Source organism: Penicillium samsonianum (genome assembly GCF_028829775.1).
Source record: "Penicillium samsonianum strain IBT 33392 chromosome Unknown utg000011l_segment0_segment0, whole genome shotgun sequence".
Lineage (NCBI taxonomy): Eukaryota > Fungi > Ascomycota > Eurotiomycetes > Eurotiales > Aspergillaceae > Penicillium > Penicillium samsonianum.
The window spans coordinates 236,113-250,589 of NW_026643269.1; the positions used below are offsets into that span (position 1 = coordinate 236,113).

At 50.2% G+C, this 14,477-nt stretch overlaps 7 protein-coding genes across 7 annotated transcripts; 3 read left to right on the forward strand and 4 right to left on the reverse strand.

Annotated features, from left to right (window-relative positions):
- Positions 1–1,051: 1,051 nt before the first annotated feature.
- On the forward strand, positions 1,052–2,187 carry N7471_014011 (F1F0 ATP synthase subunit g). Its single transcript, XM_057286729.1, has 3 exons — positions 1,052–1,477; positions 1,677–1,761; positions 1,816–2,187. The coding sequence occupies exons 1-3, from the start codon at positions 1,231–1,233 to the stop codon at positions 2,045–2,047; spliced, it is 564 nt and encodes a 187-aa protein (XP_057128798.1). The 5' UTR covers positions 1,052–1,230; the 3' UTR covers positions 2,048–2,187.
- A 341-nt stretch (positions 2,188–2,528) lies between these two features.
- rok1 (RNA-dependent ATPase ROK1) lies at positions 2,529–4,700 on the forward strand (the record flags this gene model as incomplete). Its single annotated transcript, XM_057286730.1, has 1 exon — positions 2,529–4,700. The coding sequence occupies one exon, from the start codon at positions 2,529–2,531 to the stop codon at positions 4,698–4,700; it is 2,172 nt and encodes a 723-aa protein (XP_057128799.1).
- A 159-nt stretch (positions 4,701–4,859) lies between these two features.
- Positions 4,860–5,685, reverse strand: N7471_014013 (uncharacterized protein; the record flags this gene model as incomplete). The annotated part of the gene is made up of 2 exons (XM_057286731.1): positions 4,860–5,375; positions 5,488–5,685. The coding sequence occupies 2 exons, from the start codon at positions 5,683–5,685 to the stop codon at positions 4,860–4,862; spliced, it is 714 nt and encodes a 237-aa protein (XP_057128800.1).
- A 630-nt stretch (positions 5,686–6,315) lies between these two features.
- On the reverse strand, positions 6,316–7,483 carry N7471_014014 (S-adenosylmethionine-dependent methyltransferase; the record flags this gene model as incomplete). Its single annotated transcript, XM_057286732.1, has 3 exons — positions 6,316–7,061; positions 7,129–7,386; positions 7,453–7,483. The coding sequence occupies 3 exons, from the start codon at positions 7,481–7,483 to the stop codon at positions 6,316–6,318; spliced, it is 1,035 nt and encodes a 344-aa protein (XP_057128801.1).
- A 487-nt stretch (positions 7,484–7,970) lies between these two features.
- N7471_014015 (ESCRT-I subunit protein VPS28) lies at positions 7,971–8,828 on the reverse strand (the record flags this gene model as incomplete). Its single annotated transcript, XM_057286733.1, has 3 exons — positions 7,971–8,378; positions 8,446–8,682; positions 8,739–8,828. The coding sequence occupies 3 exons, from the start codon at positions 8,826–8,828 to the stop codon at positions 7,971–7,973; spliced, it is 735 nt and encodes a 244-aa protein (XP_057128802.1).
- Positions 8,829–9,051: 223 nt separating this feature from the next.
- Positions 9,052–11,352, forward strand: N7471_014016 (mRNA-binding ribosome synthesis protein NOC2; the record flags this gene model as incomplete). The annotated part of the gene is made up of 1 exon (XM_057286734.1): positions 9,052–11,352. One exon carries the CDS (start codon positions 9,052–9,054, stop codon positions 11,350–11,352), a length of 2,301 nt encoding a protein of 766 aa, XP_057128803.1.
- Positions 11,353–11,604: 252 nt separating this feature from the next.
- N7471_014017 (uncharacterized protein) lies at positions 11,605–14,057 on the reverse strand (the record flags this gene model as incomplete). Its single annotated transcript, XM_057286735.1, has 8 exons — positions 11,605–12,169; positions 12,228–12,262; positions 12,335–12,345; positions 12,405–12,473; positions 12,539–12,707; positions 12,768–12,933; positions 12,989–13,827; positions 13,884–14,057. The coding sequence occupies 8 exons, from the start codon at positions 14,055–14,057 to the stop codon at positions 11,605–11,607; spliced, it is 2,028 nt and encodes a 675-aa protein (XP_057128804.1).
- Positions 14,058–14,477: the final 420 nt, after the last annotated feature.

The window sequence follows — 14,477 nt, forward strand, 5'->3', positions numbered from 1 at the left end:
TGCCTTTTTCCGAGACAAACAGTGCAAACTCATTTTGTGGCCTCAGGCATCTTTTTTTGTTCACTTTACACCTGGACATCCATGGATCTCTCTCTACATATGCACTATATAACTAGTTATGTATGATATCTACATGTACAACATAGGCAGATACAATATATCTTACCATATGCGAATACTCTGCATGTTTCCTGCTACAAGCTCCAGCAACCGAGTTCTCGGATATTTCAGTAGAACGACCTCGGAGTGGTGTAACAACTCTTGTCATCTGACTACATATATGTACTTACATGTAGGTAGTATTGTGCGAGACAGGGATTAATCCCATGTTCATCCTGTACTATTGTCCATTGGACTGGCTGCTACGGTTGTTCGGCAGTGTCGCAATTAAAAGGTGATGATAAATGCATAAAGGAGGCAAGTAAATGTAAATATCCAATTGGATAGTATCTACTGCAACATCATGCATAACCCCTAAAATGGTTGCTCTCTCTGTAGATATTTCCCTAGAAAGCTTCTATGTTGGTTAGGCCGTTCTCTCTGGCTTATAGATCGCCGGCCGATTTCTTATTGTAAATTTGACCATACTCTCTCTTTGTTTCTTGATATATCGTTTATCTATTCTTGTTAATGCATGATCTAGATCGCATTTCAATTTTTTTTCACTTAATTCTGTTGACAAAAGAGAATAAAGAATGCAGCTTTACGGAATATTGCACTATATATATTTTGGCTCACAACAGCTTCGATATGCACTTTTTTCTTGATCAGATTTGCAGAGCATTCCTCAAGACAAAGAAGCATTCATGTTAATTAGTCTCTCTAGAATAAAAAAAATTTCACTTTAGTTCTACCATCCGGAGTATAGTTCCAGCTTGTGATTTGACTAACAGGGCCGGATGCAGGTAATGCTATAGCAAGGTGCTAACGTTCCTGTCCACTTTCAGATTCACGCCTCTAAGTAAGATGAGCTTTAACATGTAGATATTAAACCTCTAAATCCCCTAAATTCCTTTTAAATCTAATAGAAAAGTATATTGTTTACTTGGGCTAAAAGGCGACTCACGTGACCCGCAATTCCTGAAGTTCCCGAGCGTCAAATCTTCATCTGGTTCTGCCGTTGCGCGATACTCCAGATCATTAGATCATACTGCCCTCCTATTAGCGACTGCTTCGGGTGTCTTTTGCTTAATTCTTCTTTTCCACTCATTTTCCTCCGCAGTATTCAAAATGCCCGCCGCCACCCGTGCCGTCCTGCGGCAATCGCAGTTCCTGACCCGGAGAACCGTCGTCAGACACGCCTCGTCCACCTCGGAGGCTGCCTCCAAGGCTAGTGAGACTGCTTCCTCAGCTGTCTCCAAGGCCTCTGAGGGTCTCTCCAAGGTCTCTGCCTCCGCTGGTCCTGCCATCTCCAACGCCGCTGGTGCCCTGCGCAAGGTCGGTGGACCCGCCGGCAAGGTTATCTCTTTCGTCGATTGTAAGGGACACTCTTGATTTTTCTCCCGTTTGGATGGATGCAATGGAGCGTTGGACATTGGGTACTCGTCTAAAGAGAAAGTCGACTATTGACCGGTTGATCCGGTTGGAATCGTGCCACCCAATCCCAACCTCCTTGTTGACATCAATCCGCGGATTACATTTGGATAGGGTGCATAGCTAACCGTCAATCAATCTAGCCATGATCCCTCCTACCATCTACTACTCCAAGGTCGGAATTGAGCTCGGCAGACTGGTGTTCCGTGGCCAGAACATGGCTCCTCCGTAAGTCGGACTCCGTACTCGACCATTTACTCCCAATCTAACAATTGCTCCTAGCAACCTGGCCACCTTCCAGTCTTACTTCCAGCCTTTCATCAGCAACCCTGCCGCCCTCAAGACCCTCCCCGCCCCCTCGACTATCCTCGCCTCTATCCGCAACGCCAGCCCCAAGCAGATGGCCCTCGCCGGTGTCACTGCCGCTGAGGTCATTGGCTTCTTCACTGTTGGCGAGATGATCGGTCGGATGAACATTGTTGGTTACCGTGGCGAGCCTGCGCACGCGCACTAAATGGATGTGGATAGAAGAGAATCGTCCTTTCCTTTTTTTCCTATGTTAATCTTCCCGCGCTGTGTATGATAGACGATGGAATTTAAACTGTTGTCTGAGATAGACCTTGTTACTGCAATTCATTCCCTGTCATGTTTGTGCCTTTGTGCTCTACAAAAGTGTAAGATTTGCTGCTGCCTATACGCTCAATTGTAATCTGAAGGTCCTTTTGACCTCGACTTGTTTTCTCCTTATTTCTTCCCTAAACCTCTCTGTAACCATGATCCGAATTCCTTGGGTACGAATAGTGGTCCTGATATGGTACATCTATTATGTCCAGACAATTCCATCTGTGGAAATTATTCTTCTCGTTATTTTGTCCCCGGCCTTTGTGGCGGTGATATCTGACGCACAACGCTGATTGGCCCGGGAGGAAAGTCGGCGGATCACTTTTTTTTCTTTTCAGAATATCAACGACATTTTCGACTCAACCACAAAAGATATGGATGCGTTCAGATTGTTGACCAGGTCAACAAAATTAAAGCCCGCCTCGTCGGCTACAGACTCTCGTCTGCCGTCCACCGGGAAAGCAGCCAACCCGCAGCTCTTCCGGACCGCGGAGACCGACAAGCTCGAGTCTGCCAAGAATGGCAAAAAAAGAAAGAGAGGCGCTGCTGTTCAGCAGGATGAGGAAGATATCCCTGATCTCGACTTTTTCAGTTCAAACAAGCGCCCTGCAGCCAGTGTGACGGAAACCGCTGCTGCGACCGAGGATGATGAGAAAGTGTCTGATGAGGATGCCGCATCCGATGACGACGATTCCATGGATGAAGTGGAGCGTCGCACTATCTTGAACTCACACAAGATCAAGGTTACAGACATGCGCGACTTGGAAGAGATCCAAGTACAGCCTACATCTACCAAAGATTCCGCCAAAGATTCCAAGAAGAAGAAGAAGAAGAAGTCAAAGAAAGAAGAGGCGCCGACTCTCAGTAAGAAGGAGCAGAAGCGTGCCAGACGCTTGTTCCCGGAGCCCCTGCTCAACTTCAAGGAGCTTCGATCTAAATACAAGATCTCCTCGCGGCTGGCAGAGAATGTTGCAGAGCAAGGATTTACCGTACCTACAGAGGTTCAGCTTGGAACCCTTCCACTGCTTCTTGGAGAGTCATCTGAGCCAGATCTTCTGGTCGTTGCTCCCACTGGCAGCGGCAAGACATTGTCATTCTTGATCCCTGTGATCAACAAAATTGTTCGACACCACCACTCAAACCCTGGCGAGCATGGTATTTTATCTTTGGTTGTGGCGCCCACCAGGGAGCTTGCAAGCCAGATCGTCAACGAGGGCCGCAAGCTAGTGGCTGGAACTGGCGTGAAGATCACGCTGATGAGAAAGGGAATGCGTGTTGGAGATAATGGTGATGCCAATGTTCTTGATGAGAACAGCGAAGGATCATCTGGGTCGGAAGATGAAGATGCCGAAAGCAAGCCAGCAAAGGAGCGAGCCAGCATCCCGGTCACCAAGAGTGATATTCTCGTCACTACGCCCCTGATGTTGGTCAATGCTCTATCTGCGAATCGGACGACCACCATGGCAACATTACCTCTAGTGCGGAGTTTGGTTATGGACGAAGCCGATGTCCTCCTAGACCCGTTGTTCCGGGAACAGACACTCGATATCTGGAAAGCATGCTCACACCCCGACTTGCGTGTCGGCCTTTGGTCAGCCACCATGGGATCCAATATCGAAGATCTCACCAAGTCAACCATCAGAGAGCGACTGGAAGATCTCGGACAAAAGCCAAGTGAGCCACATGCACTCCTTCGCCTGGTTGTAGGATTGAAAGATTCTGCAATCCCCAACATCGACCACAAACTAGTGTACGCAGCAACAGAACAGGGTAAACTGATGGGACTTCGCCAACTTCTTCGCCCGGCTGCCGCCTCAGCATCAGATATCCGCCTTCGCCCTCCCTTCCTTATTTTCACACAAACCATCCCTCGTGCGGTGGCTCTGCACTCCGAACTCAAATATGACATCCCCGCCGAAGCAGGTGGATCCTCACGTATTGCAGTTCTGCACTCCGATCTCTCGGATGGCCAACGGTCCGATATCATGCGCGACTTCCGCAAAGGCGAGATCTGGATTTTGGTTACAACGGATCTTCTAGCCCGCGGCGTCGACTTCCGCGGTATCAACGGCGTGGTCAACTATGATATCCCCAACTCAGCCGCCGTCTACGTCCACCGCGTGGGGCGAACTGGCCGTGCTGGTCGCGAGGGCGGTATCGCCGTCACCTACTACACCAAGGAAGACATTCCCTACGTGAAGAGCATTGCCAACATCATCGACGTCAGCGAGAAGCTGCGCGGCGGCGAAGAAGGCGACAAATCCATCCAGAAATGGCTGCTCGACGCGCTGCCGAATCTGAGCAAGAACAGCAAGAAGGATATGAAGAGGCATGGTGTCAAGGCGCGCCAGGCCCCGAGATTGACTGATAAGGAGGATGATGGAAAGGGCGCTCGTGGTATGAGAATTAGTACCAAGAGTGGCTTTGAACGCCGCATGGAGAATAACAAAAGGGGCGCTATCGAGGCCAGTCGCAACAGGAAGGCAGCGGCAGCGGCTAGTGGCAACGTCAGCGATACTGGTAGCTGGGGTGGATTGGATGATTAAATGTTCAAATTTCTACTGTACAATACACTATTCCCAGGTTGCTACCGCGGTATTCCCATAATCACGATCATATCATAAACGCATTAAGTCATCTCATGAATTATATACACATAAAAGTCTTTCGTCTCAATCATGATATTATCCCGCGCTCCCATCCATCTACTTCTGACTCTGACCATTCCCCTCACCCTGAGGAGCTGCAGCCTGAGCAGCAGGAGGTGGCGGCGGCGGTGGCTTTTCCTCAACAATCTTCCTCACTAGTTTGACAGGCACAAAAGGACAATCCAACAACCCCTGCTCCTCAAGAACGCGCGTAAGCTCATCGCCATCACGATCATAATAAAGCGCCCATTCCCCCTCCTCCTCTTCAACCGCAATGAAAGAATTCTGCTTCCCTTCGAGTAAAATGAACTTCTCATTCTTACACCAGTCCCACGGCTCGACCAGTTGCTCCACACTCTGTGACCGATTCCCGTACCGCAACTCATGCGTTTCGGTATCCGCATAGATCCAGTTGAGAAGGGGCGGGTCATCCTGAACATAAGTCGGGAGGCCGAGGCCGCGCTCGCGCTTGAGATATTTCAATTCTTCCGGTTCTGGGTACTCGATATAGAAGGCCAGGGCTGTGAAAGCTGGCGGGGATCGTTTGGAGGGATCTGGGTCGGCGAGGTAGACCTGCGGGGGGTAAAGGTGTTAGTATAGTCTGCGACTTGGGATCTGATGATGATGTTCAGAGGGGCTGTGACGTCTCTAGACTCTTAATCTGGACTGAATTGGGGTTCCATACCTTCTCGTCTCTTACAACAATAGTCATCCCGTTTAACTCGCGGTCATCATCCGTGTCCCCATCGCATTCTGCTACGATGTTGAACTTCACCATGCGACGGGCCTCTTCTTTGCGCTGGTTTGCTTTGCGCTGCTCGCTGGAAGCGAGGGATACACCCGTCACCGTTGGGATGGCGGTGAGGGCCAGAAGTCCGATCATTGTGCAGGTGTTTGGTGGGGTATGCGATAGTATGTATGCGATGGTTCGAGAGGTCGAGGGCGAAGAAATGAATGACAGTCGGTATATAGGTGGTATATATACAATTATATCGCAACTTTCGGCTATGAATAGCACTCTGATATATCGGATTTCAGGAATTTGCAGCTGGTATTCATGTGGCGTTTTGGTCTGGACTCATGTCTGTTGTCGCATTAGGATGATTTGCTTGATATTTGAATGGTGGGCTGTTGACTGACCACATGAATGTAGAGAATGGCTGTTCCCTGTAAATTGATATAGACAAAAGACATTCTTATTAGAACTATGAATCCCTAGAAATGCAGGGAAATGTAGAAATCCATGATCCATCGAAATGGTGACACCGACGTCATCGCCACGTGATGGACCTGCTCCTCTTTTCTGTCGACCAACGATGTTCCTCGATCATCAAATTGATTTCTACCGAGAAAAATGATACGAGAAATTCATTTCTAAAGTTTGACCGTGAGGAATTGCTTGCATTGCTCAATAACCAACGTCTAGGAATCCCTATTCTAATCTATCGTGTATCGTTTATTATTCGTCATTTCGTTTGGTCACCATTCCCAATATGACCTGGCAGCACTGCCATTATATCTGTTCACTCCATCCCCAGATCGACCACCAACAGTTGACGGCCAATGCGCCTCCATCGGCACTCTCCCAGTCATCGTAACCGACCTCTTCACCCTCCTCAACCACAGCCAGACCCAACTCGCCCATCCGCTGCCGGAACTCCTTCACCTGCGGCAGATATGCATCTCGCAGCGGCATCTCCACCACGACTCGTGCATCGAGCCCTCGGCTAAGCCAGGGCTTAATGGTATCCACCAACCATTTGGGGTGGTTGGGCGAGTACAATGGATCCGCAGCGAGAATCACATCAAATTGCTCTTCCGCAGTTGGAAGGGGTGACGGTGTGACCGACCAGTCAAGCAAACCGGTGGTCACAGTCGCGCCAGTTCTGGTGAGGAGTTCTACGTTCAAGGCAGCGTTGTGGGCGAGGTTGGGGACAATCTCTGGCAAGTCGGTGAGGTGGACGGTGGCAGACTCACCTTGCAGAGCCGCAAAGGAAAGCCCGACCAAACCTGTTCCGGCACCGAGTTCAAGTGCCCGCAGAGGTTTCTGGGAGTTCAATGTGGAGGGAGTAGCCGACGCCGAGTGAACAAGTGCCGGTGGCGATCCAAGGTTGTGAAGCCGGCGCGAGAGAAGATATGAAGATACCCAAGTCTTCATACCGAGGTTGTCCGCGGTGATTGACGGTTCGTGAAGGGTCAGTGTGTATTCTTCGCCGGAGGAGGTGGGCACGTTGAATATTCGAGACATCGCCGGCATAGCTGGTGGCAGATGAGTCACGGTCAGCAGGATAACATAACACAGCTGGATATATGGTGGCTTTCTTACCGGTTCGACCAGACCGTTCACTTAGTCGTGCAGCGGCCGCATCCCAGATTGCCTCCCGGAGTTCCTCGGTGTCGAGCCATGCCAGTGAACTGGCGATGATGGATGTGAGATACCGAGTCACTCCTGCAGGTTGAACCGCAGGGCCTTTGACGACATCAGCTGTCGTGCCAAATGTACGTGGCTGCAAGCTTAACAGAGCCAAAGCTTTCACGAGATCGGTTCCCGAGGGCTTCTGGTAGAGTTGCGGGAGGTCAAGCACTGCGCTTATCAGTTCCATTATCTTTTGTGGACCGAATGGACCAGAGGGGTAGATTGTGAACTAACCATGTAGAGGCTCATCTGTAGCGCAGATCATGGTGATAGCTGTATATTCTCTAGGTGTTGCTGGAGAGGAATGTAAAGCACCAAATAGGCCTCAAAGCCAGGAGAATCGGACGAAAAGTGGCGGAGAAAAAAAAGAAAATATTCCCAAAGAGGAAAGGCTGGCGCGGCCGTTCCGCGGGTTTACTGTCGCCTAAAGTATCAGGCATCAATATATCAACAGAAGAACAGGAATGATGAAAATGAAAGACTGCTGCGAGTGAGAAACACATGGTTTATATCGGAGAAAAAAGAGTAGACTGGCCCGAACAGCGTATACCTTCAAGCTAGATGTTGTTCGTGTCATATAGTAAATGTCGATAATCGCTGTACTTATGCAAGGACACTCAATCAAAAACAAGCCAGAGTGGGTATATTAAGCTAGCAATCACTGAATATCATGCTAATACATAAAAACATGATAGTATCTCTACTGTCCATATGAACGCCTTGCCGGTGCACCAAGTAAATGATTCCCCAAATCAGTTCAACGTCGCCTTGAAGCCCTGATAAGCCTGTTCAATATCAAATGCAAGTTCACGTGCTTGGTCCTCGCTCAATTCCTCAGTAGCTCGCATTTGATTCAATGCGATCAACCATTGAATGATCTTGCCGCGGTCTTGGAAATCGGTATCTGTTACCTTGTTCACAGACTGAATCACCTCCGATAAAAGTGGATGTAGTGCATCCTTGGAAACCATGTTGAGTTTCAATGCATCGAGGAAGGTAATGAAGTTTTCAGTTGCTGCCAGAATAAGACTGCCCGAGGCACCGCCAGCCTGTCCCGTCGCCGTTGCGCCCATACTGGGGGTTGATCCGCCATGAGAAGCTTGCTCAACTGTGGCCGGAAGACCAATGCGCAATCGTTCTGTGGCTCGTGGGCATTCTAACTATATTGTGCACCTGGCGTCAGCGATGTCTTGGAGTTTGCGGGGTAAAATGGAGAGGAACACTCACCCCCCACGTCCGTTTGAAGGTTTCCAGATCCACAAACTCCCGCGATACTGTTTCGTCTCCAAGACTGGACTTGTATTGCTTCAATAGCCGTGTGCATGTCTCTGTATATTCTGCCTCGGTGACCACATCCTTGATGTATGCTTTCTCGAGTCCATCGAGGGTGACAATGATGCTGTAGATTTCGGCTAGTGATTCGTATAAGTCACGTTCAGCTGAACTGGATGCTAATTTGACTTCCTAAGACAATTGGCATTAGTCAATATAACTATCAATGCGGAGACAAGGATCCATACTTCATCGAGGTTGATTGTGGCCGACCGGGCAGGATTGGGTGTATAGCTGTAGGGGGTCGGCGCATAAGAAAGTGGGCGCTGTGAGTACATTTTTTTTGGCAAATTCTCGCTATGTACAATAATCGTCAGTCGTCAGTCGTCAGTCGCAAGTTTGAAGGTTGTCTGTTGTCTTGTAGATTGTCTGGACGTTATCGCCCGATGCCAAAGGCGGTCTGAAAGGCGGACCCGCCGATTTTCTCCCCAATTTTTTTTTGACCAGCCATTTCCCGACCAAGCTACACTTGCAGACTCTTTTCTGCATTAATCTCTCAAAATGGTTGGAGGCAAAAAATCGACCAAGAAGTTCGTGCAGAACCGTCTGCCGGACGTCCTTGAGCGACGAAAGGCGAATGCCAAGATCAAGCAGAGACACCAACTGAACGACAAGCGCAAGGAAAAAAGTGCTGCTCGCCGCGCCGAAGCTGAAGCCGCCGCAGAAGCCAACCCGGAGGAAGCAAAGAAACAAAATGCCTTTGCCGAAATGAACGTCGACGACTTCTTCGCTGGCGGCTTCGATATTCCCGAAGAGAAGGGAAAGAAGGCGAGCAAGAAGGATACTACCCCCAAGATCGGCAAGCGCAAGCGCTCAGAAGATAAGGCACAGGCGGACGCTGAGGCTTCCGAGGGCGAGGGTGACAATGACGACGCAGACAGTGTTGATGCTTACGACGAGCACAAGGACCAGCTGGAGTCATTGAAGGACAAGGACCCCGAGTTCTATAAATATCTCAAGGAAAACGATTCTGAACTGCTCGATTTCGGTGACCAAGGCGATCTTTCAGAGGTTGACGCTCTGAGCGAAAGCGAAGAACCCGAAGATGAGGAACCGGCCAAGAAGAAGAAAAAGAAGTCGAAGAAGGAAGAGGAGGAGCCCGAGGATGAGACCCTGACTATTGAGATGGTCAAGAAGTGGCAGAAGTTGATGGAGGAGCAGAACTCTATCCGAGCTATGCGCCAGGCTGTGCTCGCTTTCCGTGCGGCTGCCTATGTCAATGACCCCGATGCCCCCGAGCAAAAATACACCATCTCCGACAAGAACGTGTACCACCAGGTTCTTGTCACGGCCCTCAACACCATCCCCAAGGTCCTGGCCCATCATCTCCCCGTCAAGGAGAGCGCTTCTGGCAAGATCAGAGTGTCATTGGATTCGAAGAAGTTCAAGACCCTCACACCTCTGATCAAATCGCACACTGCTTCGGTTCACCAGCTTTTGATTAACTTGTCTGATGCATCGACACTCAAGCTGACCCTCGCGTCAATTGAGCCCATGCTGCCTTATCTTCTTCAGTTCCGCAAGGTGCTGAAGACTCTCGTTAAGATTGTCGTCGGGATCTGGGCTGATGTGTCCACCAACGATGCCACCCGTATCACAGGTTTCTTGATTCTGCGCCGCCTTATGGTTCTGGGAGATGCTGGTATCAGGGAGAGTGTGCTCAAGGCCACCTACGAGGGTGTTGTCAAGGGTAGCCGCAACACAACGGTGCACACTCTAGCAGGCGTGAACTTGATGAAGAACTCCGCAGCCGAAATCTGGGGCATTGACCAGAACGTCTCATACACAGCAGGATTCTCATTCATCCGTCAGCTTGCTATGCACCTGCGCAAGAGCATTACCAACACCTCCAAGGAGTCCTACAAGACCATCTACAACTGGCAATACGTGCACTCGCTGGACTTCTGGTCCCGTGTGCTTTCACAGCATTGCGATGGCCTTGTCGAGGCTCAAATCGGCAAGCAGTCCGCTCTGCGTCCCCTCATCTACCCCGTCGTGCAAATCACCCTGGGCGCCATGCGCCTCATCCCAACCGCCACGTACTTCCCTCTGCGCTTCCAATTGACGCGCTCCCTGCTCCGCATTTCCCGCGCCACAGGCACCTACATCCCGCTTTCAGCTTCACTTCTCGAGGTCCTGACCTCAGCAGAGATGCGCAAGCACCCCAAGTCCAGCACGCTCAAGCCCCTGGACTTCAACACAGCGATCCGCGCGCCCAAATCCTACCTGCGCTCGCGCACTTACCAGGACGGCATCGGTGAGCAGGTCGCCGAGCTCCTCTCCGAGTTCTTCGTCCTGTGGTCCAAGCACATTGCGTTCCCGGAACTGTCCGTGCCCGTCGTTGTCTCCCTCAAGCGCTGGCTGAAGCAGGTCTCTGCCCGCAGCGGCGGAAACAAGAACGCCAAGATCAACCAGATGATCCTGCTGCTTGTGCAGAAGGTTGAGGCCAATGCCCGCTGGATCGAGGAGCGTCGTCTGAACGTCTCGTATGCTCCCCGCAACCGCTCTGGCGTTGAATCTTTCCTCAAGGATGTTGACTGGGAGTCTACTCCTGTCGGTGCGTTCGTTAAGACGCAGCGCAAGCTGCGTGAGGAGCGTGCTGCTGTCCTCGAAGAAGGTCGTATTGAGGAAGAGAAGCGGAGACAGGAGGCGAAGAAGAACGGTGGAGAGGATGAGGATATGGGTGGTGTTGCTGGCAGTGATGATGGCAGCGAGGATGAGGATGAGGAGGAATTGGAGAGCGAGGAGGAAGCTGAGATTGAGAGTGAAGATGAAGACGAGCTGGAGATGGAGGACGAGTAGATCGTCTAATTTTTTTGTTAATTTGTATATCTCCTTGTCCACGTCCATGTCCATCTACTTCACACGGTTATTGCATATGTCTACTTTGTTTACCAGGATACACCATGGGTAGTTACTCAGTCCTACAAAAGAATCATTTATCTTCAAAACTTCATATCATCATGGGTCTCATAAATCCACGCTCTGTGAAACTTTCTAAACCATAAAATCAGCTAACAAAAGGGGGTATATCAAAAACCACCATCTAAACATCTAAACAGTCCCAACAGGCCCACCATGCTCCTGAGCCCAAGCCCTAGACCTATCCCTGCGCATAGCAGCATCCTCCTCCTCAGCCCAAGCTAAAGACTCACTGGGCAACATAATAGCCTTATCAATAGCGACCGGCAAACCACGATGTCTACCACGCAAAGCAACAGCAGCAAGAATCAACTTGCTAATAGTATGCCATGCGCCACAGAACGAGTAATTCTTCCCGGGGAACCCAAGACTAACACCGACACAGCCGTAAGCCGAGACAACCTCGAAGATAATATTGAAGGTGGAGAAAGCCACGGGCTGGGATTCATAGTGGTCTGACTCCCTGATTGCGATAAAGAACACCGCCAGTGCGATCCACCACAGGTCATGGCTGAGCTGGGAGCGGAGCTGCTGGTGCACGAAGTAGCCGCGCGAAGTCTCGGATAGGCCGGGGCGGCCGAGGTGGTGTCGGAGTAGGTCCATTACTACGTTGCTGCGGGTTGTGTTTGCTGGTGAGTCGCTGGATTCGTCGTGTGCGTATATTCCTAGCGAGCGTTCTTCGTAGACGTTTGTGTTGCTGTGGGTGTGTTAGATTGTGGTTTCTTTGGCGTGGGTTGAGTTCAGGGGTTACTTACCGCATTGTGAGCGTTACTGGGTACGCCGAGACGTACTGAGGGAGTTGTTAGTTTGGGGTTTGGGGTTTGGGGTTTGGTGTATAGGTTATGAGACTGATAGGTCTTACCATCATAAGTACTAAAGGTCCTGTTAGCATGATGATATTTGAGTCCGGAGAGGATATTAAAATCACTTACCGTAAAGAACCAAAAGACCTTGGCGAAGGTCGGCAATGGTTACAACGTAGAATCCACCAGCGCGCACCGCTTTATTCGGAATAATTGTTAGCTTGGTTCAGATGTGACGCTGTTGGTGATACTGGTTGACAAACCTAGGGCTTGGAACAGTCCATCCAGCAGACGGTACTCGGTAGGAAGACTCTCAATATCCTTGTTTCCAATAGACAGTAGCTCAAATGCCGCCCAGTCGATACCGTTCAGAATGATAATCGTGCCGAGCAGATACCACGTATGGCGAGCAGGGAAGAGATTCGTATAGACCTGGCTTCATGATAAGTATCTGTATTCTGCAAGCTATTAGAGCAATGCGATTTGACTTACCCTTCGAGGATGCTCCAGGATGAAATCAAGGGTTATGCGCCACGACTGCCACTTCGGCCGATCCGGAAGCATGACCCTCATAGTCCAGATAATGAACCGCAGGAAACATGGGAAGAGGGTGTTTCCAGCGAGAATCAGCAATCCCATTGTGAGCAATGGGTAAGCCCTAGAGAAGGTCAGCAAGCTTGACTATTGAAACACGAGCGGTCTAGGCCACCTACCTCAACTGCAAAGCAGTCATATTCGCATCCAGGAGCGACATGCCACTGTTCACGAAAGCAGAAACAGCAAAGAAAGCACCCGTCCAGAAAGGCGAGAGACCGTTCGTGCGCGTCACGGCGGGATCATTGGCTTCCAGCCAGCCACCGACACCGACCATGCCGAAGATAATAAACAAGATGAAGTAAAGGAACACAACCACGGACAAAAACGAGACGGCCTTGTACTCCACACCACCTAGTTCGTCACGCTCAGCGGGAGTGAGATCGTGGAACTGGGAGTTGCGGGAGACAAGTCCCTTGGAGGCCATGTACTTCTGTGTACCGCGGAGAATTCCCTTGAAGCCAGACACCGAATCCTTGACTACCAAGGGCACATTGGGCGCCGCATCGCGCGGGTGGTTATTCAGATCGGGTCTCGCCCCGATGCCAGCCATGGGGAAGACCCGGTGGTGATGATGACGGGGTGTGCCGCCGATGGTTATTTGGTCGTCGTCCACCCATGGCTGTTCGTCACGGGATGATGACTCTGCCGGGGTCACTTGAACCAACACGGATGACTTTGGGCGTGGTTTACAGCCGTGTCCTTGGGTGCTCTCGCCCGGTAGATCAGTCCCGGTGCTTCCATGAGCGGGTTCCCGGTCTCTGACCTGCAGTTCAACTTCTGAGGGGCTACGAGTAGAGCGCTCTCTCTCCCGCTCATCGGAGACGCCTTTGAACTTTGCCTCGAATGCCCGCTTACGTACTAGAAGTACGGTGAGGGAGATGAGAATGGCATGGCCCAGGATAAGCAGAGTGAACAAAACCGCTTGTTGGAAGGTGTTCAGAGTCGACAGATCGACCTGATCATCGGGTCATTAGTCTTAGTACGATATAGCCATGGGATGTCAGTCCATACCGTATTCAATCCAGCACCGGTCATAGCACTGACGCACATGAAAATCGAGTCCACATAGGCAACGCTGCCCCATGGCGTCGATGTCAAGTAGAAAACGATACTAGTAATGATGCATGTAGCAATGAAATAGAAATAGTGTAGCGTCAAGAAATTCAAGGGCGGGAGCACTGCCATTATGGCGTTCCCAATGTGCCTCCGGCACTTGCGAACTGTATAAAGTTAGTTAATTCTGATGGCAAAAAATACTAGCAGGGAGCCCAGGTGCACATACGGATCAGCAGTGCATGCATTTTCACTTGACAAGATTCGCAAGGACTTGATCAAACGCAAGTCCGGTGCTGAATTCCTTGCCGTTCGAGGCGTTTTGTCGATGTAATGAAAACGTTTTTTTTTTCCTGCAGGGTTTTCAAAAACCCACACAACACGAGAGGTCTCTCGAATTGACACGATCAGCTTCAAGCAGAAGTGTCTATTAAAATTATATAGTCGAAGAAAAAAATGGAAAATTGCAAAACCTCAACGAAAAAGCTAAGCCGATTCGAGTATGTGGGCTCGGGAAATGTCTTAAGCCATGGCCATGGCCACAGGAATGTA